The sequence below is a fragment of the Lithobates pipiens genome, unplaced genomic scaffold (assembly GCF_037356315.1).
Source record: "Lithobates pipiens isolate NorthernLeopardFrog02 unplaced genomic scaffold, aLitPip1_a1.2 Scaffold_10, whole genome shotgun sequence".
NCBI lineage: Eukaryota > Metazoa > Chordata > Amphibia > Anura > Ranidae > Lithobates > Lithobates pipiens.
In genome coordinates this window covers 29,145,813-29,171,625 of record NW_027507686.1, presented here as the reverse complement: position 1 = coordinate 29,171,625, position 25,813 = coordinate 29,145,813, and the positions used below count along the sequence as shown (strand labels likewise).

At 44.9% G+C, this 25,813-nt stretch overlaps 1 protein-coding gene across 1 annotated transcript in view; it reads left to right on the top strand.

Annotated features, from left to right (window-relative positions):
- The window catches only part of KLHDC4 (kelch domain containing 4), a 55,000-nt gene that overhangs the window by 19,279 nt on the left and 9,908 nt on the right, over nt 1-25,813 (top strand). The window contains exons 4-8 of the mRNA XM_077453357.1: nt 1,233-1,331; nt 12,856-12,992; nt 14,834-14,926; nt 16,747-16,906; nt 18,958-19,027. Of these exons, the coding sequence (XP_077309483.1) occupies nt 1,233-1,331; nt 12,856-12,992; nt 14,834-14,926; nt 16,747-16,906; nt 18,958-19,027 (559 nt within the window). The remainder of the gene's footprint in view (nt 1-1,232; nt 1,332-12,855; nt 12,993-14,833; nt 14,927-16,746; nt 16,907-18,957; nt 19,028-25,813) is intronic.

Below are 25,813 nucleotides of genomic sequence, written 5' to 3'. Positions count from 1 at the left end.
GAGTTCCTGGAATATTTCACATCCTGCGAGACTCCAAGCGAACCCCCTCCAGACGTCAATACCGCCCCCCTCCCAGCGCTGAAACATAAACCAATAGAAATCTGTGCCCATTACTGGTCTCCGAGTGTCAGCTCCCTGTTAATATTTAATGGGCTCTGATTGCCTGCAGGCTGTGGCGTGTTGTGTGCTCTAATCTGCAGATCAGTGTCAGCCCCCATGGTGGGAATGAATAAATCTGCCTCCTCACCTATGCCAAACCCGTGTGGATCAGACTCCTTCAGGCTTTTAAAGGCACAATCCAGTCTCACTGATAGATTAAGGCAGACCTCAGATGGTGCAAATTTCTTTCCTGCAGTCACAGGTTGCAGAAAATTTTTTTTGCACTAGTCCCACATCAAGACAGACCGTGTTGACAGGGCAATCCCTCCTGCTGAGCAATTGTCTTCTCCGATAATTGTAAGTAAAACCAGCAGGCTGGTTATATACAAATGCACGCCGCACTTTTCACATATTTCTCTGTAAAAAAAAATGTTGAAAACCATTTATAATTTTCCTTTCACTTCACAATTATGTGCCACTTTGTGTTGTTCTATCACATAAAATCCCAATAAAATATATTTTATGTTTTTGTTTGTAACATGACAAAATGTGGAAAATTTCAAGGGGGTGTGAATACTTTTTCAAGGCACTCTATTCTAGTGGTGCAATGTAATTGGTACACGCCTAAACACCCTAATCATTCTAAATTCAATTATTAATGCCCCATGATCTCTGAAGACTTCTGGAGGCCTTGCAAGGGATGGCAAAGAATGACTGACCAGAGAGAAGTCATGCCCAGAAATCCCTGTTCAAAAGTGCTGCAAGGGATTAAGGGAATATTATATAAACATCTAAATAAACCATAACCTAATGCTAGCCTGTGTTACACCCCAAACCCCCCCCCCCACCAGTCCTTCTAAAATCTATACAAATGCCAACAATTCATCCTACTTCTCATCGCACAGTCCTGGGCTCTGTGTGAAGCCACAGGACAGTATAAGGCCGGCAGGGCCACCCAATCTGAGGCCATACCTGGAAACAGATCTCGTCATTGGTTTGTGTAGCAAATACAGTATATATTGGTATGTTTTTTTGTTTGTTTAGATTTTTTTTACAATCCAACATATTTTTTTTTATTTTAGGGTCAGGAAATGTATTCTGTTTTTAATATTTTTGTCTTTTATTTATTTCAGACCTTTCTGTATAATGAGCTGTATATTTACAATATAAAGAAGAACAGCTGGAATAAAATCGACGTCCCAAACCCACCACCTCGACGCTGTGCGCATCAGGTAAGACCCTTCTCCCGTTTCCTTGGCAGTGCCAAGTCCATTTAACCACCTCAGCTCCAGAAGGTTTTAACCCCTTTATGACCATGGCATTTTGGCACTGGTCTACTTTAACTGGAAATTGCTCAGTCATGCAGTACTGTACACAAATGAAATTCTCATAATTTTTTATTTATTTTTTCCCCACACAAGTAGACTTTTTATTTTAATTTTAATTTTTTGCAAGATAAACAAAAAGAAGACTTTTTTTGTGTGTGTGTGTGTGTATGTATGTATGTATGTGTATATGTGTATATATATATATATATATATATATATATATATATATATATATATATATATATATATACCGTATTTATCAGCGTATAACACGCACCCCAAGTTTAGAAGGGAATTTTTAAGGAAAAAAACTTTTAGGAGGGAAGTTTAAGGAAAAAAATTGCATTTAAATGCAGCCTTGTCCATCATTGCAGCCTTGTCAGTGTCCATCTGCAGCCTTGCCCAGTGCCTTTGCAGCCAGCATTGTTAGTATCTTTGCAGCATCGCCCTTATTTAAAGCGGTAGTAAACCCGCTAATGTTTTTTTTTTTTTTTTTTGCCAACTGCAAAGGAAAAGGCATAATGAGCTAGTACTAGCTCATTATGAAATACTTACCTTAGAACGAGGCCCCAACATCTGGCCCGATCCACGCCGAGGGAGCTGACATGCTCCCTCTGCGTTTCTTCCGGGTATCGCGGCTCCGGCGCTGTGAGTGGCCGGAGCCATGATATCGTCACTCCCGCGCATGCACGCGGGAGATTTCATCCTGGTCGGGTCCAGCGACTGCCGGGCTTTCAGCCGAGAATCCCCTTGTGCACATGCGCCGCTGCAGTCAGCGGCGCATACCGAGGGGAATATATATATTTTTTTTACCTACAGGTAAGCCTTATTATAGGCTTTCCTGTAGGTAAAAGTAAAAAAAAATAAGTATACAACCACTTTAAACTTGGAGCCGATCTCCGCTGACTGAGCGGAGAGAAGCGAGCGGAGCCGAGATACACAAAGCCTAGTGTACTTCGGCTAGACTTGGTTTTGTTCACAGTCAGGGGCGGGACTACGAAAGGAGACAAGTCTAGCCGAAGTACACTCAGCTTTCTGTATGTAGGTGGCGCTCGCTCCTCTCGCAATCAGTGGAGGTGGAGCCGAGTCTAGCCGAAGTACACTCGGCTTTGTGTATCTCGGCTCCATCGCTCCTTTCCTCAAAATCAGCATATAACACGCACCCACGATTTTCCCTTGCTTTCAAGGGGGAAAAAAAGTGTGTGTTTATACGCCGATAAATACGGGATATATAATATATATATATATATATATATATATATATATATATATATATATATATATATATATATATATATATATATATATATATATATATATATATATATATATATATATATATATTATAGTGTTTATATGTTGTAAAGATAAATATATTTTTCACCTTAACGCATAGAATGCATTAAGGTGAAAAAACATCTGACAGTGCCGGTGCCCCCCCCCCCGTTTTACTTACCTGATTCCTCAAAGTCCCACACTCACCCCCCGGCGCCCTCTTCGCCACTCAGCCTGGCCACTGATTGGCTAGAGTGGATGGATTGAAAGCAGTGCAGCTATTGGCTCGCACTGCTGCCAGTCACATCCAATGACGCGGCGCGGCCAAGTGATACAGCGAGAGGCTATAGCCTGCCGGCTGTATCACGGGAGCGCACACCGCAGGTGCTTCTCACCATGCAAGGGTGCTCGCATGAACGTGAGAAGTACCTGCGGGAGGAAGCCGAGACAGCCGCCAAGGGACCCCAGAAGACCAGGTTCGGGGCCACTCTGTGCAAAACGAGCTGCACAGTGGAGATAAGTATAACATGTTTGTTATTTAAAAAAAAATTGCTTTACAATCCCTTTAAGGCTTACCTGTAGGTGCAAGAAATGTCTCTCAAATCTAAAAGCCTAAAAACCCAAACCTAAAAGGTTTAGGAGATATTTGCACAAAGAGCAGCACCGATGTCTATGCGCATGCCCCATATACATCAGGGACAGGCGCACACTGAGCATGCCGTTTCTAATGGCGATCATGCCGTGGCGGCACCAGCACGCGGGAGTGGCGTCATTGCAGCCCTGGCCAGTCACAGCGTCAGAGCCGCGATCCCCGGAAGTCACTCCGGGATAGATGGGAGCATCGGAGGAGAGGAACGAGGACCGCTTCAGGGGCTTTGATCTCAGGTAAGTAATTCATAATGAGCTAGTATGCTATGCATACTAGCTCATTATGCCTTTGTCTTGCAGGTTTTTTTTTTTTTTTTTTTTATTTATATCTGAGGCTTTACACTTTAAACTTTTTTCACTTACACACAGTCTATTCCATTGACAAATTGTTACAATGTTTATACTTAAGTTCAACTAATAAAGAATGTTTTGATTCTTGGCAGACTGCCCAGTGTTTCTCTTCCTTTCTTTTGAGGTCTGTGGCTTTAGAAGAGCAGAGAGAATTCTTTGCATAGAAAGAATTGTGAAACACTTCAGTCGAGATCGTGATAACGATTCTTGATGATTAATTGTGCAGCTCTAATCTGTATAGAAGATAACCGTGTTGGGTTGGTTTACTAAAACTGGAGAATCCGGAATCTGGAGCAGCTCTGCATAGAAACCAATCGGCTTCCAGGTTTATTTGTCAAAGCTTAATTAAACAAGCTGAAGTTAGAAGCTGATTGGCTACCATGCATAGCTGCACCAGATTTTGCACTAACACAGGTAATCCCTTTTTTTATTTTATTTTGTTTGGTTTTCTCACCTTATCCAAGATTGTTTCACAAATGAAAATTGCGTTGCCAAATGCCATTGAGTGGCAGGACATGCTAGGAGTTGTAGTTCAACAATTGGCACTTTGCCCATGCCTACAGATGCTGCCTCGAGGTTTGCCCCGTGGGCTGTGTCTCATAGATGACCTTTTTTTTTTTTTTTTTTGCTGTGGCAACTAACAGTTTAATTGCGCCCTCCAGATGACAAGCTAATTCTTTGTTAGAGCGATCCTGTCAGGGAATCTGGGATTTCCTTCCGCCCACTGTCAGCTGTGGAGATCGGCGTACCCGGGAAGAGTGGGCGTCACTTTCTCTAAGTAACGAGAGGAGCCGTAGGCGTTCAGCAAAGCAGCAGACTTATTACAAAATCTCTTATTATATATTATATATGCTCCTTGATAAACCTGTTGGCAGAGGAAGCTGACAATAGGTAAAAGTTGCAAGAGCTCGGGGCTAGTGCCGAAGGTGGTGGTACTGACTACTGCTGCATTCTGGACGGGAAAGAAGAATGCTAACAATAGTGACACTGCAATCACATCTGTCGGAGAGAGACCGGCTGAAGGTCCCAACATGCTCCCCCTCCTATAGAAACACTGTGCCCAAGGCACATGACCCCCTCCCATAATTGCCCTGACTGTAAAGCTAAAAAGTGTTTTGTGTGAGTGAAGGTCCACTTTAAAAGCAGGTAAAAATAGGGGTTTCCCAGATATCTAAATTACTCAAAAGGGGACAGAACAGAAAACACAAAGTGCTCGGTCTGTGCAAAACTTGGAAATATCTCCTGCACCAGAACTGTGTGCTGCCATCGACCAGCAGGTGGCGACTCTACCACAGAATCTCCTATCAATAATACACAGGTGAAGGTCGCCTATGTGGATCTTCTGCATCAGTAAAAGGAAAAAAATATATTACAGCATGATAGATGACAGTACCAGTAAACATCAGCCAGGTGTGCGACTATGAGCTGAATTCAGAACGTAAGCTCCTCTGGTGCAGAGACTGATGTGACTGACTGGCTCAGTGTTCTCTGTACAGCACTGCAGTATATGTTGCAGCTATATAAATGTAGAATAGTAATAGTTTGTGATCCTTTTTTTGGGGGGGGGGGGGGGTTGTAGAGTGTAAGCTTCTCTGGTGCAGAGACTGATGTGACTGGCTCAGTGTTCTCTGTACAGTACTGTGGTATATGTCAGAGCTATATAAATGTATAGTAATAGCGTGTGACTGTGGTGGGATGGGGGGAATTGGAGTGTAAGCTCCTCTGGTACAGAGACTGCTGTGACTGGCTTGGTGTTCTCTGTACAGCACTGCTATACATGTCAGGGCTATGTAAATGTATAATAATAATGTGTGATTTTGGATGGGGCAGTAAGTAAACTATTATTAAAACATAAAGCATGCCGAAATAAAAGCTTAAAGCAGTTGTAAAGACAATTTTTTTACAATTATATAAAACATGTTATACTTGCCTGCACTGTAATGGTATTGCACAGAGCAGCCCCTTTCTTCCTCTTCTGGAGGAAGCTGTCCACTCCTCCTCTTCTGTGAGTGCCCCATAGCAAGCTGTATGCTGAGGGGGTATCCATTTAGATGCCAATGTTTAAATGCCTTTTACCTTAAAGTGGTTGTAAACCCTTGCACACCACTTTTACCTACAGGTAGGACTTATAATAAGGCTTACCTGTAGGTACTGAGATATTTACCATGTACTCCTGCGCCGCCGTCATTGGCACATGCACACTGAAGAAAGGGCACGATCCTTCAGTTTTTATAGGGCTGTGCCCTGACCAGTCGTAGAGCCGGAGTCCACGGCCCCGGAAGGAAGAGGGGTGAAGATGGATGCTTCCATTAGCGGGGACCTTGGGGATGATCACGGGTTTCATTTTGCAGGCAAGTGCAACATAATGGGCTAGCATGCGATACATAGTAGCCCATTATGCTTTTACTTTGCAGGGGAATAAAGAGGAAGTAAAACCCATCAGGGTTTACTTCCTCTTTAAAGTGGTTCTAAACCTCAGACATGAAATGTGAACAAAGCTTATCCCACTATAGTGTGTACTTGTCTCATTTAACACACTATCAGATGTTCTGCAAAAAAAAAAATTTTTTCCTTCAGATTTACCAAAACCATATAATATGAGGTCAAACCTTAGGAGTTGCAATTTGTATGCAATCAGGCAGGCCCTTCTACTAACTACATGGTTTTGGTAAATCTGAAGGAAAAAATCAGCAGAAAATCTGATGGTGTGTGTGTGGGGCTTAAGTGTAATTTCTGTCTGTGGCTTCATTATTCTGCTATCTGCATGAATCGTTTCTGACACGTTTTCCTGACATCAAGAGAAAAAAAGGTGACAGTGGAGGGACCTCCAGCAAATGGATAGCCTCAGTTCCGTTCCTGTGTGCTGTTTGAAGGTGGGCTAGATCTGTTCTCTGCAATCGGCTCTCAGAGCTCTCCTCAGTAAACTCTGCAGTGTGGAATTTCAGCTCTCCGCCTCGTATTTTCTGACCGCTCAGACAAGATTTATTAATTCTGCACTTTAAACGGATGTAGAGAAGACTGCAGATAAACAGGCAGTGGCGGCTGCTCATACGCCCCCTTAATCCTTGCGCCCGCCCCTAATCTACATGCAGGGCGCCACACGCATGGATTTCAATGGGTTTTTTATTTATTTTTTTGAAGCACGTGGTTGGTAATATAGTTTAGTAATGCCCTGCATTAAAGTGGTGAAACAAATCCCCCTACACATGTTGTACCTGTTTACTGTGGTAGCTCCGGCTCAATTTTCACACAGCCCTCACCCAACCAGCGACCGCCCCCCCCCCCCCCCCCCCAGTCGGCCAACAACCCCCAGAGCTCGATCAATTGATCGATTGCTAATGTCACAAAACTGGGTGGTGTAAGCTGTGAAGGGCAGGTGCAGACTGGAACGAAGCCCACTCACACTCCTGTAGCAGACAATGTAAGTCTGAAAAAGAGGGTCGCACACCACTGGTATTATCTACAAGAAGCTTTATTGGGGGGCGTCTCAAAGAGAATATGGTTCTACAATGGTGTTCTGTCCTCGCAGCCTCCAATAAAATTTTATTGAGGATGATACCAGTGGTTGGCAAACCCGCCTTTTGAACTGGCATAGAATTATATTATTCTCATAATAATTATAAGCAGATGTTTATAGTTCCCCCACCCCCCTTACATCAGATGTCAAAAGCCTCCCTCCCCACCATTGGAAGTCAAGAGTCCTCCACACTCCCATACATAACAGTGCACCCCCTCCCCCACCTTGTGCTGCTGCCATGAAGAAGCTGGGGGCAAAGCTGGGATGCAGAAAGGGCTAGATCTGGAGGAGTACCAGAGGAGGGCTGGAGTCAGTTGCACAAGATCAGGGGAGGAGGAGACAAAGAGAGGTGCAGGATCTGTAGGAGTAGTTCTGTCCTCTCTGTTGCCGACTACAGAGACAAGATGAGGGGAGGTACCGAAGCTGCAAGAGAGGTGCGAGGGCCTCATGAAATGGCCTTGGCGTGCCTGATTCAGATGCAGGCCTTGTGTTTGACCCATGTGTATGAAGGTGAGAATTTTTTTTGCTTTAGTACCACTTTAAAACAAAAACACCTTCCCTATAGAACAAAGTTCATTCAGTATTCTGGTGTTTAATTAAAAACCACAGTTTGTAAAGTGCTATATAATGCAACCCGAAACGGTATCATTAGCACTTAATATCTCCATGACAACATCCGTTTTCCTTTTTAATTACTGTTACTTTGACTTGTTTTTAGCTCTGAAGGTCCTTCTAAAGCGAGTACTGCTACCGGGCTCAGCGCAGGAAATGAAAACATTTCACATGTAATCCATTGAGCAAATAACATGTCGGCATTCATTATTTTATGAAATTATAGACTGCTAGCAGGCTCCTGAGTGCTGTATAACATCAGTAAAAGGATCATAATTCTAAAATAAGCACAAATATTGGAAACACCGAAGCGGAGGGGCTATTGATCTCGTAGGGATGGGGGAAGGGTGTTGATAATTAGTATTGTTGTGGTTTTTTTTTTTTTTTTGGTTATTTTTTTACACCAATGTAACTTTTTATTGCTACATAAGTTTTTTGTAATTCCTTTTTTTATTTTATTTATTTTTATTCATTTTCTGTTTCTATCTGTAGCAGGCTACAATTACAATAGTATTCATTTGTAGATCATGCTTCCCCAAATACTGTTTTTTTTCTTTATGCTTTTCCAGTTTATCTCTGTCTTTTCCAGATGTCTTACATGGAGTCGCATTGTATGGGGCATGGCGTCCCCATCCCCCCAGCAAAGATTTGTAGTGTATTTGGTCTTTTGACTTCAATGTTGCAGACCTAATGAACAAATATTTGAAAAATACATACTGTATATGTTGGCAGGGTCTCATTAAAGCCCACCTATCAGCTACTTCTACTACTCCTCCTCACAATGTTCCCCCACAGCTCCTCCTTCCATTGTAAAACACATGATGGGTATGGGTAGCATATGATCCCCTACAATGCAGTGCTAGACCTGAACACTCGCACATGATGGATCTCATTACTTTCTATAAGCCCTAACAAAAGTTAGAAAGAGGAGCAATTGGGGAGAGGTGTAAAAGTTTAGTTTGACTGGGTCAGAGAGTGAACTTTAAGAAATTCAGCTTTCACACCCAGTGCCCAGGGCAAAGATGCTAAATTGCGTCCTCCTTCATTATGTGTGAGCTTATAAAGGAGGAAGGGGAAAGCGAGCACAGTCCGCACCTCCTCCCTGCTCTTCTCCTCTCCTTGCTGCTTCCAGTGCTTGGCTGACGGAAGTAGTGATACCCCTGTCACTTCTCCTGTCAGCCTCATAGTAGAAGGAACTTGCAGCGCCCCCAACCCTACAATACACTCTGTGCCCAGGGCAGCCATCCCTTTTTTTTTATTTTATTTATTTATTTATTTATTTATTTTACATTTCTTATTTGTTTCTTAAGATACCAAGGTAGTACATATGCCAACTTTTTTTTTTTTTTTTTTTTTTTACTTGTCCAGGGCAAGCAAAGTTTTTTTCTTTTGGTGATATTGTTCTGCAAAAACGCTATTATTCTCTATGCAATCCATAGACAAAAAAAAAAAAAGTATCCAAAACCAGAAAAAACTTTATTTCAGTATTTAAAGAAATTGGAAGGATACGGGGAGAAGGGTAAGAAGGCGTTAATTAGGGCTGATTGGGGTAAACTAAGGGTTAATAAGGATTTTAATTGGAACCTATTTAAAAAAAATTCTTTTTCTGTCAGGTTGCTGTAACTGACCTAGTATGCAGAGAGAAGCTCATCCTTCTAATCTGCAGGTGAATGGAGCAGATTCAAAAGTAACAACGTTGCTTTGTATCTCTCCATCTCCAGTCCATGACTTTGTGTTTAACTCCTGTGTGATCCATGGTTATAAACAATGTTACTTTGTATCACTCTCCCATCTGATCAGGCCTCATGCACACTGGACGTTTTTTACAGCTGCTTCTAGGGGTGTCAGGCGTCTTTTTTTTTTTTTTTTTTTTTTTCCTGCCTCTAAACTCCCCTGCATGTTAGCCTATATGTCCATGCACACATAGACTTTTAGCAGCTTTTAAAGGCAGGAAAAAAAAACCCCTCTGCCAGTGCGTCCAGGAGCAGCAGAGTTTTGGAAGATAAAACACTTGATGCTTGTAAACGCATCTGAACGTGTGATAACGTTAGGCGCTTTTATTGCTTGAACATTAATTCAGTTCAATGGCCAAAATGATTTATTAATCTGGACAACTATAATGAATTATTGCCCAAGTGCTTGACACCTGTAAATGTGCCTAAAGGTTTTAGACACATTTACAAGCCACAGCTGTTTCTTTTTTCTAAAACGCTGCTGCAGGCAGGAAAGGCTTCTGAGAGAGTTTGCAAAACCCTCCTGTGTGCACGAGGCCTCGATGTTTATTAACAATGTTACTTTGTATCTCTCTCTATCTCCTGTTTGAACAATGTTTATAAACAATGTTATTTTGTATCTGTCTGAATAATTTTAATTAACACTGTGCCAGTTTTTTTTGACAGCAGCTTCTACAGCTCCTGTATATACACAGCAACACCCGGCTGTCATTTTGACAGTTGGGAATTTCTGGCAAGTGCAAGGGGAGAGCGGCAGCAATCAGGACAGATAATGTGTTTTGTTTTGTTTTTTGGGGCACGGTCAGTGTCCAAAACTGTCTCTTTCCTCTGTATGGGGAAGGTGACAGGGTCTCTTTAATAAACGTGAATAAGAGTAGGTGGGGACATTGTGTTAACATCGACCCAACTGGTTTCTTGGAAAGGTCCCTTTTAAGCAAAATAGTTCCTGGAATGGCAGGAACTCTTCTCCTTCTGTTTATTCAGGAATAATTCCTAAAGATGTGATGGCATTGGAGGTGTTGTGTGTGGAAGTGAGACAGCTGCACTTATTATGTCATGCATGTAATGCTCATAAACATGAGTGTGAGCAGCCGCGCCGTCCGCGAAGCCTCATTTGCTGCTTGTATTAGATGGAGGCGCTGGAGCTGAACGAGTACAGCAGTTTGTCTGCCGTGACAATTATCTGTATGCCGCTCAGGCTAATAGACTTGATTGACAGAGAAATGTGTACAGCGCCTGCTCTCAGAAGACCCTCTGGCGTGCGGAGATGTTTATTAATACGGAGCTCCTGGCATGTATGATATAATTAGCCCAATAAAATATTCATTTAAAAAAAAAAAATTATTTTTTTATTTTACGAAGTAAAAGCGTACAAAGAAAAAAATCCTCAATTCTTTTCTGTTTTCAAGCCTCCTTATTGGTCAGTAAGACCACCAAACTCAGTAAAGCCACTGTCCCCTGCAGTAATTCATTTTTACCACTAGATGTCCTAAGACTGAGAAAATACTCTGAGTGCTAGGCATCATAGACATGTTCCAGAGGGGCTGTCACTGCAGTGCCTTGCACTTAGAGTGTAATATTTCTTTTTCTTTTTCTGGATCGTGTTGAGGGGGTTAGAACCCCTGTCAGGTTTTATAGTTCAGCAGTACAGTGTGAATAGATGTATCTACAGTACAGTTCACTCCATAAAAAGTCTTGTTTTTACAAAGTTTCACTTTCGTATTTAAATGTGAATGTTGCTGTTCTAGGTAGGTCCCCCACACAATCCATTTCACCGCCTGTGTATTCAGGTGCAAGCACCGCTCATCCAGCCATATGGAACAACTGCAATAGGATCCAAAGGGCTGCACACTTGAAAAGTGGATCTGCTTCATTAATAATCTTCACTGTGGGAGCAAGGAAACACAGTCAATGCATCTTGCTCTGCTAACGCTTATTTATGACTAGTCACTAGTCATAAATAAGCGCTATCGCCACGAAACCCTGACTGTGACTGTGTTACTTGGTTCTGTCTACTTTTTGCTGTACATGGCGTTTTGAACATTATTAATAAAGTGGATCTGGTTTTCAAGTGTTCAGCCCTTTGGATCCTATTGCATTTGTTCCATATGCACTTATGTATTACATTGAGGATTTACCAAATTGTTCCCACCAAGTATATTGATTGATGTATTCCCACCCTTTTTAAAACTGTTGTATTGAAAAGCTGTACCTGATTTTTATTAATTTTTAATTCTCTCTACCCTTCCTTTTTATAGTTGATCTACGTGTTACTTACAGTATATAAAATACATAGATTGCTGCCCTCAAATTTATTTAAAAATAGAAGAAAAAAATATTCGTATATATATATATATATATATATATATATATATATATATATATATAGGCTTCCACTCACCCAACGAATAAAATTCTAAGTACTAACAAAAATTTACAAAGCCATCCATAACTCTGCCCCTAGTTACATCACTAACTTAGTCCCAAAATACCAACCAAGCTGCTCTCTTCGGTCATCCCAAGACCTCCTGCTCTCTACCTCCCTTGTCACCTCCTCCCATGCTCTCCTACAGGATTTCTCCAGAGCTTCTCCCATCCTTTTGGAACTCCCTACCCCAATCTGTCCGACTGTCCCCTAAAAAACCCTTCTCTTCAAAGAAGCCTATCCTGCTTCTAACTAACACTGTTTTACTTCCTCCATCAGCTCACCCCCCCCCCCCCCCCCCCCCCAAGCTATTACCTTTTGTATCAGTTGATCCTTCCCTTTTAGATTGTAAGCTCTAACGAGCAGGGCCCTCTGATTCCTCTTGTACCAAATTGTAATGTTAACTGTAATATCTGCCCTCATGTTGTAAAGCGCTGCACAAATTGTTGGCGCTATATAAAACCTGTATAATAATAATAAAATATAAATATAATCACACACACACACACACACTGTGTGTCCATCTGTACCTGACTTCCAAATTTTGTATTGCATAACATTATGTGTTTATGCCAGATATCCTATACCACTTACACCAGTCAATACTATATACTGATCATAATCCTTTGTGGTGTTTGTAGCCCTGGTGAAGGAGGGAACCTTTTAAGCCCTGAAATATATTGGCTGCTTATGACATAAGTCGGAATGAAATTGAATCTTGACTTTTATATTTTATGCTTTTGGCATTTGCCTCCTTGCAAACTCAGGTTTTTATCACTATCTCTATCACTGCTGGGATCCCCCCTCCAAAAAAAGGTTCATAGTGTGATTGTTGTGACCTTTTGCTCTCTTCTGTCTTCCTCCTAGGCAGTGGCAGTACCGCAGGCCGGTGGGCAGATCTGGGTCTTCGGAGGAGAATTTGCATCTCCTGATGGGGAGCAGTTTTACCACTACAAGGACCTGTGGGTGCTTCATCTCGCCACCAAGACGTGGGAGCATATCAAGTAAGGACTGACAAGAGTTTAGTGCTTCACACATTTCTAGGCACATCAGGTGGCAGTTGCTGCTTTGGCTGTGACAGGTGACTGTTCTTGTGGACACAGGTTGCTAGCACAGTGTTCATTTCCCCTCCCTGCTTTCCTGCCAAGAATGTGAGGTTGGACATTGTGGTGTGGGAAATTCAGCACACCATTCAACCTACCAGTAAGATTTTGGGTCCAAAGAATTAGCTGGAACACCTGCAAGAAATGTGCAAACTCCATTTTGCTTATGATTGGAGTAAGAAAGAAATCTGGGATTGCAGTGCTGCAAGGTAGCTGTGCTTAACCATTCAGTATCTGTGATGACCAGCCAAATAATATAGAAAATCAAAAACACTTCTTGCCCTGATTTTTCACACTGCGAAAGTCATTGTTACCCAAAGGCCTTTATGCACACTGCAGCTCAAAAATCACTGTTTTACAGGTGTTTTGACTTATTTATTTATTTATTTTTTAAACCGCCCTCCATGTTAGCCTGTGTGTCCATGCACACATGAAAATTTGAATGTTAGATACATGGGGGTGCCATTAGGAATTGGTGGCTCAGCCACGCATCTGCTAATAATCAGCATGATTTTGTATGTCTGGAGAGGCATGATTTTACACACGTTCCTGACACGCATAAAATGTGAACATAGCGCTAGGTCTCGGTCCTCATTCTGTAAAGTTTCATTGCCTGCACTGTTCTGCGATCAGTATCTACAGGGCAGGAGCATGTAGGACTCTGTAAAGTTTGCTAAAGCGAAGCAATTTGTATTGAGCCGAACTGGGGGATTTGTTTTCTTACTATAGCTGGATGCTCAATTTAAACAGCTGGGATCTCTGCAGAATTTGTAATGGACTAATTGGCTAGATGTCAGGACCTGTTGTATTCTTTTCACAGTCTTCTAATTGTGTACCGGGTCTCTGTATGTAGTTAATTGTCTCCTCCTTGTGTCAAGCCTACCATCACCACAACAACAGCAGTTCCCAGGGGGCTGCTTATCTAGCAGTGATTGGTTCTGGAAGCTGTGCGGAGGTCCCCGGGCTGGCCAGGTGTCAGGTGCACAGGTGACAAGTGCAGCGCCAGAGGAGCTCTGCAGAGCGCTCATCCCATCTGGTCCGCCTGCCGTCGTGAAGCGCTTGGTTGCTAGGACAGATGTGACAGATCCCGTCCTTCCTGCAGGTGTCTCTCCAGATACTTCAGGATGAGAAGCTTTCATCTGTTCCAGATGCAGGAAAGATAGATAAATACCTGAGAAAAATAGAAGTGACTCTGAACCTGATATAAATACATGCTATAGTCTTCTAGGGAGTAAAAAAATATATAAGGATATGCTAAGAATCAGAGCAGCCCTAAAATAATTATTTCCCAGCAATATGATACTGTCAAACATTGTCCTTTTGAATTTTTAGCCAACACAAGTAGACAGGTGGGGAAATGATATGGAAGTGTCTTCCATCACTGGTTTCTCAATACATTTTTATACGTTTTTTTTTTCTTTTCTCTTTTCTTTTCTTTTTATTCTTTTTAGGCTCTGTTTCACATAGGGGTTTATTTACTAAAACTGGAGCGTGCAAAAACTGGTGTGGTTCATAGAAAAAGAAAAATGGTGCATAGAAACCAGCGTGCAGTTTTTTGTTTTGTTTTTTTTGTGAAAGCTTAATTGAACAAGCTGAAGTTAGAAGCTGATTGGCTGCCATGAAGAGCTGCAGCATATTTAGCATTCTCCAGTTTTAGTAAATCGGCCCCATATTGTTCCTGTTAATCAGCTTTTCCAGCTTGGTAAACCAAAGTGCTGACTGACCTGTTTTTTCATATGTAGGGCTACTGGAGGCCCCTCTGGAAGAAGTGGGCACCGCATGGTTTATACCAAGAGACAACTGATCGTGTTTGGAGGATTCCATGAAAGCACAAGGTGAGCCTGTCGGTGTGTCCTACCAACTCATGCCTGTCCTAATCCTAAGAGTATACCTCCTCTCCCTACCATCAGTTCTCATGTTTGCCTCTTCTAAGCCCTCTGTTCTTCTGCCTTCCTCTTCCATGTCTTCTGTTCTTCTGCCTTCCTCTTCCATGTCTTCTGTTCTTCTGCCTTCCTCTTCCATGTCCTCTGTTCTTCTGCCTTCCTCTTCCCTGTCCTCTGTTCTTCTGCCTGCCTTTTCCCTGCCCTCTGTTCTCCTGCCTACCCTTCCCTAATCCTCTTCTGCCTGCCTCACACACACTGTTCCCACCCCACCTCTGCCCTTTTTTTCCCCCCCCTGCTTGCCCCGTCACTGCCCTCTGTTCCTTTACTTGCCCTCTGCTTCCACCTGCCCCTTCCTTGCCCCCTGTGCTCTCACCTGCCCCTTTGTAGTCATCTGTTCTCCTGCTTGCCCTTTCCCTGTCCTCTCGTCTGTTTCTTCACTGCCCTGGACTGCCCAATTACTGCCTTCTGTTTGCCTCTGTTCTGCTCGCCTGGGCCCTGACTGCCCACTGTTCTGCTCGCCTGGGCCCTGACTGCCCACTGTTCTGCTCGCCTGAGCCCTGACTGCCCTCTGTTCTGCTCGCCTGGGCCCTGACTGCCCTCTGTTCTGCTCGCCTGAGCCCTGACTGCCCTCTGTTCTGCTCGCCTGAGCCCTGACTGCCCTCTGTTCTGCTCGCCTGAGCCCTGACTGCCCTCTGTTCTGCTCGCCTGAGCCCTGACTGCCCTCTGTTCTGCTCGCCTGAGCCCTGACTGCCCTCTGTTCTGCTCGCCTGAGCCCTGACTGCCCTCTGTTCTGCTCGCCTGAGCCCTGACTGCCCTCTGTTCTGCTCGCCTGAGCCCTGACTGCCCTCTGTTCTGCTCGCCTGAGCCCTGACTGCCCTCTGTTCTGCTCGCCTGAGCCCTGACTGCCCTCTGTTCTGCTCGCCTGAGCCCTGACTGCCCTCTGTTCTGCTCGCCTGAGCCCTGACTGCCCTCTGTTCTGCTCGCCTGAGCCCTGACTGCCCTCTGTTCTGCTCGCCTGAGCCCTGACTGCCCTCTGTTCTGCTCGCCTGAGCCCTGACTGCCCTCTGTTCTGCTCGCCTGAGCCCTGACTGCCCTCTGTTCTGCTCGCCTGAGCCCTGACTGCCCTCTGTTCTGCTCGCCTGAGCCCTGACTGCCCTCTGTTCTGCTCGCCTGAGCCCTGACTGCCCTCTGTTCTGCTCGCCTGAGCCCTGACTGCCCTCTGTTCTGCTCGCCTGAGCCCTGACTGCCCTCTGTTCTGCTCGCCTGAGCCCTGACTGCCCTCTGTTCTGCTCGCCTGAGCCCTGACTGCCCTCTGTTCTGCTCGCCTGAGCCCTGACTGCCCTCTGTTCTGCTCGCCTGAGCCCTGACTGCCCTCTGTTCTGCTCGCCTGAGCCCTGACTGCCCTCTGTTCTGCTCGCCTGAGCCCTGACTGCCCTCTGTTCTGCTCGCCTGAGCCCTGACTGCCCTCTGTTCTGCTCGCCTGAGCCCTGACTGCCCTCGGTTCTGCTCGCCTGAGCCCTGACTGCCCTCGGTTCTCTCACCTGGGCCCTCTGTTCTCCTGCCTTACGTTTTCCTCCCTGCCCTCTTTCTCCTGCTTGCCCTTTTCTTTACTTTTTTTTATTTATTTTTTTCGTTTCGACCTGGCCCATTCCTGCTGGGTTTTTTTTTTTTGCCTGCTGTTTGTGTGCTTTCTCATCTCTGCCTTGGATGTCCTCCGCCTTACTGCCCATTCCAAGCTACTTTCTGTTAAAAAAGTGTCTGCTCGTTTCTAGGGACTACATATACTATAATGACCTATACACATTTAACCTTGACACCTTTACGTGGGCCAAGATCGCTCCATCTGGGACAGGTCCTTCACCACGATCCGGATGTCAAATGACCACCACTCAGGATGGCAGCTTGGTCATCTATGGCGGTTATTCCAAGCAGGTGAGTTGTGCGTGCACACAGGCTGCAGTGTTGCTTCTAATAGTGGAATAGGTAATGCGTACAAAATTAAAGTGATAAGGTACAGGGTTTGGGCCAGCAGAGGGGGGCCCAGGCAGCAGGGTGAATTGGATGTGGGCAGGGAGAGTGATCGGCGTGGCGGAGGGACAATTACTGAAACCAATCCCATGTGTGGCTCTCTACAGCAGCTGTACAAAAGAGAAAAGGGAACAGGGAGGCAGGACTTTATATGAAGTACGTGGAGGGTCAAGTGTAGTGTGGCATTATAATTGACCTATCTATAATATATGTAAAGGAGTAGGACATTTGTATCATAATTCATATTCGATAGAAAATTGATATCTCTACAGCAGCTGAAAGCTGGCTTCTCCCCCTCTTTATCCTACCGGCTTTCAGCTGCTGCCAAGAGAGCTTTACAGGGGATTGGTTCTAGTAATTGCTCCCCTGCCGCACTGATCATCCTCCCTGTACATCATATATTTCCGCCTGCTGCCCAGGTCCCCCTGTGTGCCCCCCCCCCCCCCCCCTCTACCCTGGCAGGGCTGCCGGCTTCTCTTCTTTCCTTACCGCCAGAAACTGCAAGCACACAATAGGAACCTTCAGGATGGAAAGTGGGGGAAGGGTCCAGTAAATATGTCTTATTTACCAGCCCCTTCCTTTCCTGAATGAACACAATGATTGATCAGTACTGATCACTCACTGTGTTTATTCATAACTGAAGCATAGTAAATTGTGTTTATTTGGGTGGGGGCCCTGTCATGTTGGCTGTATGGGGCCCTGTGGTTTCCTTACAGCAGCCCTGATAGGGGTACCTGTGTGGGTGCTCTTCCAAGCCGTGCTGTGTGTGTCCATAGGCTACACTCCCCACTCTCTCTTCACAGGATTTGACTGACAGCAGCAGGGCCTATGGCTCCCGCTGCTGCCTGTGTCTCCTGTGAGATCGGGAAGAGCATACAGTGTTGCTGCAGATGGGATAGCGCTGAATTGAGAGAGGTAAATGTTTAGAGACTGTGCGGCCAGAACCACTTTAAATTATTCATTTTTTATGAATAGCCAAGATCTGTTCATGCAGCCAGTGTAATGTATGTGACTCTCAGACTCCACTGTTAAACTGCATGTGGTTTTTACATCACAGAATATTGTAGGTGGAGAATATTTACCAATACTGCGGTTCCTCATCTTGAAACGCTTTCCTGTCCACTTATTAATTTAAACCTTAGTAAGGTAATCTGTAGCCTTCCAGTTTCATGAAAGGGCCCAATATGAGCATCACATGACCTCACACAACTTGTCAACCAATGTGTATGCATCAAATTCTGTTTCTGAAAATGTTCCATTATGGGATATGTGAAATAAACCACCAGCAGTCTACTTCTCTTATTTTCTGCATTATGTTTCTTATTTTAGACCCAATGAGGTCATCACTGGGTCTCTGAGCAATGCAGGCAGATCATAGCCTGGTGGCAGAAGCCAGCAGAGTGCTGTTCATAGCTTCCTGAAAACATGGTAGCATCCTACCTGCGTACTCCTCTCAAGATCCCTCAGTCCTGATACAAGCAGTAGGCTGGCTCCTTGGAGGGGTTATGCAAATATCAAAATGTCTTGATGGATAGGTGTCAGTCTGGAGGAGTGGGCATTCCTAGGCAGGCTGTGTTTGCATGCAGACCACCCTAGGTAACACCCACATATGACGTTGAACCTTCATGATTGTATGAAAAGGGTGGGCCAGCGACAATCAGCTGGGGAGGAAAGCGCTAGATGATGCTGCAGCCAAGAAATGAGGCGGGGCTCCATCTGACTTGCTTCAGCTTCTAGTGCACATTGTGAGACGCTCACCGTGTGCGGTGAAATCAGAGTAAGCCATTTCAGTCCAAAAGAGGAGCCGCTGCAACTGTGCAAGACTGAAGGGAAGGCCGGAGGTCAGATTTAATCTACTAGCTGGCAGCAGTGCCAACATATGATGCCAGTTCAGAATAATTTCACCCAGTGTGTCTTAAGTTTTGGTGGTCTCTGACTGTAATCATTCTTTCCAGAGAATAAAGAAGGATGTTGATAAAGGGACCGTCCACACAGACCTGTTCTTACTGAAGACAGAGGGTGCAGGTGAGCAGTATCTTCTGTTTTCTTGATTGCAAACCAAATAGAAAGTTAAAAAGCAATTTACACAAAACCTGAATGGTAAGTGAGAGGTGCTTCAATGATTAAAGCAAACCTGTCGGTTAGTTTACTCCATAACAGTAAATTCCTGACATGTCACATTATACAACAACAGTGTCATTTATCAGAAAAGCTCCACCTTTTATCATTAAAGAGCTGTCTTTGATCTCCGCCCAGTGACTTTGTGTAACCTGGGTTGATGTCATCAGTTTTCTGCAAGCAGGAGGAAGCATTTCCTCAGTCTCCAATCCCTGACCTAACTGTAACTTTCAGTTGAAGAAAAGACTGGACAGCCGCACTCTGTTGACACCTTTATTGAAGGCGGTTTAAAAATTCTTCTGGTACAAAGACACCAGAGGCACAGGATCAATGAAAAGCTGACACACCACTATGGGGTGCTTAGTCATAGTGGTGTGAAACATGTCAGCTTTCCATTGATCCTGTGCCTCTGATGTCCTTTGTACCAGAAGAATTTTTAAACCGCCTTCAATAAAGGTGTCAACAGAGTGTGGCTGTCCAGTCTTTTCTTCAAATCATTCCTACATGCAGAGCCAGCACCTGTTTCCATTAGCAGGTAGGATGCACTGTGAGATTTCTGCCTAGAGAGTTGTTCTTTTGTTGTTTATATCTGTAACTTTCTAGCAAGCCACAAGCTGAGAGGTTGCAGCAGGGGGCTGATCTGTGTCAGACATTTTTTTTTAAAACATAGCCATGAGCTGCACAGGCAGGATTTGCATGATTGTGTCGTCTCTGAATCGGCATCTCAGTCCAGGAAGTAGATGGTGACCCTGGGTGATGGCTGAACAAAGATGGTGCTGTCGGCAGCGAATTTAGCCAAAAAGCAAACCTGTTAGATGTTTTTAGAAAGCAAGTTCACACAGTGGCTCTACAGAAAAGGCCCTACGGTGCCTTTACAGCACTTATCTAGCTACCCGATACCTCTGAGGACTGGTATCCGCACAGGGATGGGCATGCTCCTTTCTTTACCCAACTTCACTGTGCTTGGGCGATCTGATTGATCACATGTTGCTAAACATTGCAGGGTCCGATATAGAAGGTCCTGGGCTCTGGTTCTCAACCTGCAGCCTGAGGTCCACATGCTGCCCTTTGGTGTTTAAGTGGTTAGCAAACAGTCCGCACTGGGAGTATTGGTTTGGAAGGGGCCATTAATATTTGATTGAATTGTGGCCAATGAGTAAAAATGCTTCAAGCTTGGTGGTCACTTGGGAGTAAACAGATCACATAGCAGCTGTGGTCGGCTGTGCCCCATCATTGGTGTCAGTGTAAGAAATTGTACCCCATCATTGGTGTCAGTGGGAGGAATAGTGCCCCATCATTGGTGTCAGTGGAAGGAATAGTGCATCATTGGTGTAAGTGGGAGGAATAGTGGCCAATCATTGGTGTCAGTGGAAGAAATTGTACCCTATCATTTGTGTCAATTGTTACTCCTCATTGGTGTCAGTGAAGAAATGGTGCCCCATCATCGGTGTCAGTGGGAGGAATGGTGCTCCATTTTTGGTGTCAGTGGGAAGAATAGTGGCCCATCATTGGTATCAGTGGGAGAAATAGTGGCCCATTATTGGTGTCAGTGGGAGGAATAGTGCTCCATCATTCGTGTCAGTGGGAGGAATAGTGCCCCTTCATTCGTGTCAGTGGGAGGAATAGTGCCCCTTCATTCGTGTCAGTGGGAGGAATAGTGCCCCTTCATTGGTGTCAGTGGGAGGAATAGTGCCCCATCATTGGTGTCAGTGGGAGGAATAGTGCCCCATCATTGGTGTCAGTGGGAGGAATAGTGCCCCATCATTGGTGTCAGTGGGAGGAACAGTGGCCCATCATTGGTGTCAGTGGGAGGAATAATGCCCCATCATTGGTGTCAGTGGGAGGAATAGTGCCCCATCATTGGTGTCAGTGGGAGGAATAATGCCCCATCATTGGTGTCAGTGGGAGGAATAGTGCCCCATCATTGGTGTCAGTGGGAGGAACAGTGGCCCATCATTGGTGTCAGTGGGAGGAATAGTGCCCCATCATTGGTGTCAGTGGGAGGAATAGTGCCCCATCATTGGTGTCAGTGGGAGGAATAGTGCCCCATCATTGGTGTCAGTGGGAGGAACAGTGGCCCATCATTGGTGTCAGTGGGAGGAATAGTGCTCCATCTTTGGGTTCATTGGGAGGAATAGTGGCCCAATAATGGTGTCAGTGGGAGGAATAGTGGTCCATCGGTGCCAGAGGGAGAAATGGAGCCCATGGGCAGAATAAAGGCAAGGAACGGCCGCAGTTTGGAGACCAATATCGTATAGCATGAACTCCCTGTCCAACCACCTCCCATAGAACTGTCCTCATACCTTTCATCACTACTTTAGGATCCCCATTTGTGGCTGAATTAAATATAATAAACATTCCCCCGCTCCTGTGTGTTATGTAACTGACTCTCCCCCTCGAGCGGCACACTATAATTTCACCAGTGGGCTGATGCCTTGTTCATGCAGCCCACAAAACAAACATCAGGTGGTGATGCGCTCGATGCCGGCCTTGCCAACCAGTAATTAGCGGGAGCAGCGGGTGGCTGGTGACATGCTGTATCTTGGGAGACAGTAGGCCTGGGGGCGGGGCGGATCTCTGGGGAGTCGCAGCATGCAACTAACACATGCTTATTCAGCAAAAAAAAATCTCTTTCCTTTTGTATGGGGCATATAGGCTTGCAGCATCAGCTTACTTGTGCTTTTATTCATATTGCTGCACACAGTTATTTGGATTATACTAACTTCATGGTTTATCACCACCTGGATTGGGAGAGAGTCAGTGCAACCCTTTCAGATATTGTATTCCCTCTCACAGAGATCACACTACTACCCCATACAATGCCTCTATCTGCATTTCTCTCCAGAACGATGACCCCATATTTGTTCAGGCATCACCCGAGGTCACATCTACTTCCTGGACTGAAATGCTGACTCACAATCGTGTAAATCCTGGTGTCTGTGTAATTCTTCCCTGTGCTCACAAATGTCTGACACTGATCAGCCCCTAATGCGGCCTCCAACTTTATGACTTGCTACAAAGTTACAATGTTGCAGTCTGATCTATGAAGCAAGGGGAGACTGAGGAAATGCTTCCTCCTGCCTGCAGCAGACTGATGACATCTCAGCCTAGGCACAGGCATTTGTTGGATCAGTTTGTCATGTGCCGCCAGCCTTCCTCCCATAACTCTAATGCCGTGTACACCCGATCGGAATTCTCGTCGGAAAAAGCTCTGATGGTTTTCCCGACGGAATTCGGCTCAAGCTATCTTGCCTACACACGGTCACACCAAATTCCGATCGTTTATAACACGGTGACGTACAACGCGTACGATGCGACTAGAAAAAGGTAGTTCAATAGCCAGTAGCCAATAGCTTCCGTCTCGTAGTTGAATCTGAGCATGTGTGATTTTTGGCGTGATGGAAATTGCATACACGCGATCGTAAATTACCGATAGAAAGTTTTTCCATCGGGAAAATTGAGAACATGCTATCAATTTTTGGCTGGCGGAAATTCGGACAGCTAAATTCCGATGGAGCATACACACGGTCGCATTTTCCGATGAAAAGCTCTCATCAGTCTTTTTCTGGCCGGAATTCCAATCGTGTGTACGCGGCATAAGGCTTCGTTCACACCTGCGCGATTGGAATCGTGGGACGCTAGTGCGATGATTCATGGTGGCACAATTGGGGTGCCATTAAGGAGTAATGGCATCACACAGGCATTCTGCGATTTGGAATTGCGGGCAGAATGGCGGTGATTCCAATCGCCCAGGTGTGAACAGAACCTTTTCAGGTCGTAACACCATAATGTCTGCTCAGATTCCACCATTTCATTCCCTTAACCACTTCACACAAAATGACGTACCCGTATGTCAGTACTTTGACGTTAAATGTTTTTGTTGCATTTTATTGTAAATATGAGATCTGAGGTTTTTATGACCCCAGATCTCATATTTAAGAGGTCCCGTCATGCATTTTTTCTATTACAAGGGATGTTTACATTCCTTGTAATAGGAATAAAAGTGACCCCAATTTTTATTTTTAGAAAGACAGTGTCAAAATTAAAAAATGTAAAAGTAAAATTAATTTTCTTGCTAAAAAAAAAAAAAAAAAAGTTAAATGAATAAACAAATTTAAATTTTTTAACCGCTTCAGCTCTGGAAGATTTTACCGCCTTCCTGACCAGAGCACTTTTTGTGATTCGGCGCTGCGTCGCTTTAACTGACGCGCGGACGTGCGCCGCTGTACCCCTACAAAATTGACGTCCTTTTTTCCCAACAAATAGAGATTTATTTTGGTGGTATTTGATCACCTCTGCGGTTTTTATTTTTTGCGCTATAAAAAAGCGTCAATTTTGAAAAAAAAGCTATATTTTTTGCTATAATGAATATCCCTGAAAAATATCTAAAAAAAATATTTTTTTTTTTTTCCTCAGTTTAGGCCGATATGTATTCTTCTACATATTTTTGGTAAAAAAAAATTGCAGTCAGCGTATATTGATTGGTCTGCGCAAAAGTTATAGCGTCTACAAAATAAGGGATAGTTTTTTGCCATTTTTATTTTTTTATTAGTAATGTTGGTGATCTGCGATTTTTATTGTGACTGCAACATTATGGCGGACACTTGGCCCTATTTTGGGACCAGTGTCATTTATACAGCGATCAGTGCTATAAAAATGCACTGATTACTGTGTAAATGACACTGGCAGGGAAGGGGTTAACACTAGGGGGCGATCAAGGGGTTAAGTGTGTCCTAGGGAGTGATTCTAACTGTGGGGAGGGGGATGGGCTACCACTGACATGACAGCGATCACTGCTCCCGATGGCAGGGAGCAGTAGATCTGTCTTGTTACTAGGCAGAATGGAGAAATGCCTTGTTTACATAGGCATCTTCCTGTTCTGCCTCTGCGGGACACCGGCGGACATCGAGTCCATGGGCACAGTCACGGGGTACGCGCCCACTCTCCCCACCAATTAAAGGGGACGTACAGGTACGCCCATTTGCCCACTGCTGCCATTGTGCCGACATATATCGGCCTGCAGCGGTCGGCAAGTGGTTAAAGCGCCCCGTCCCTTCAAGCTCGTGCGCAGAAGCAAACGCATACGTAAGTTACGCCCGCATATGAAAACTGTGTTTAAACCACACATGTGAGGTATTACCGCGATCGTGAGAGTGAGAGCAATAATTCTAGCCCTAGATCTCCTCTATAACTCAAAACTACTGTCCTGTAGACATTTTTAAGCCTCGCCTATGGAGATTTTTAAGGCTAAAAATTTGTTGCAAAAAATTTTGGCCAAAATGTTGAAATTTTTTTAAAAAAAACAATTGGGCTAACCTTACTGTTGTCTTATTTTTTAATTCAAAATTTTATTTTTTCCAAAAAAACAGCTGCTCAAATATGGTGTGACAGAAACGGCCGCCATTTTATTCTCTAGGGCAGGCATGTCCAAAGTCCGGCCCGCGGGCCAATCACGGCCCGCTTTCCAGACGGCCCGTCTGGTCATGTTCACATATATACCTTTTGTGGCCCCCAACGAATCCCCGATCGTCGGGGGCCACAAATGATAGATATGCTGGCTGCCATGGAGGGGGCGGGACGAGTGCCGTGGATTCAGGACAGCTTCCTGTGTAAAAGGAAGTCTCATCCTGTGCTGCCATTGGACAACCGTTTTGTCCATCACAGGAGGCGGGACTTTCAATTAAAGAGGCCATCGATAGAAACAGGAGTTTCTCCTGTAATGTCTGTCGGCGCTCATCCCACCCCCTCCCTGTCTTCTCCAACGCTGCAGAGGGACACTAATCAGGCTGCACTGATGGCAATGGTGAGTCTGCATTCATGGAAATGTGGGGGCTGCATTCATGGCAATATGGGGGCTGCATTCATGGCAATGTGTGGGCTGCATTAATGGCAATGTGGGGGCTGCATTAATGGCAATGTGGGGGCTGCATTAATGGCAATGTGGGGGCTGCATTAATGGCAATGTGGGGGCTGCATTAATGGCAATGTGGGGGCTGCATTAATGGCAATGTGGGGGCTGCATTAATGGCAATGTGGGGGCTGCATTAATGGCAATGTGGGGGCTGCATTAATGGCAATGTGGGGGCTGCATTAATGGCAATGTGGGGGCTGCATTAATGGCAATATGCTGGGGGCTGCATTAATGGCAATGTGGGGGCTGCATTAATGGCAATATGCTGGGGGGCTGCATTAATGGCAATATGCTGGGGGGCTGCATTAATGGCAATATGCTGGGGGGCTGCATTAATGGCAATATGCTGGGGGGCTGCATTAATGGCAATACGCTGGGGGGCTGCATTCCTGGCAATATGCTGGGGGGCTGCATTCCTGGCAATACGCTGGGGGGCTGCATTCCTGGCAATACGCTGGGGGGCTGCATTCCTGGCAATACGCTGGGGGGCTGCATTCCTGGCAATACGCTGGGGGGCTGCATTCCTGGCAATACGCTGGGGGCTGCATTCATGGCAATACGCTGGGGGCTGCAGATGGGCACTGACCCTTATTTTGCTTCACATGTCTTTATTTAAAATGTAAGATTTTTATTAAATATTTTTTCCTGAGACTTCCTTTTTAAAGTTAAGGTGCGTGGTATAAGCCGATTAAATACAGTATATCCAAATAACACAACCGAGCTCATCTGTTCACCACACACAGCACAAAGGCAAGAGAATTCTTGTTGGGCCGTGTATTAGT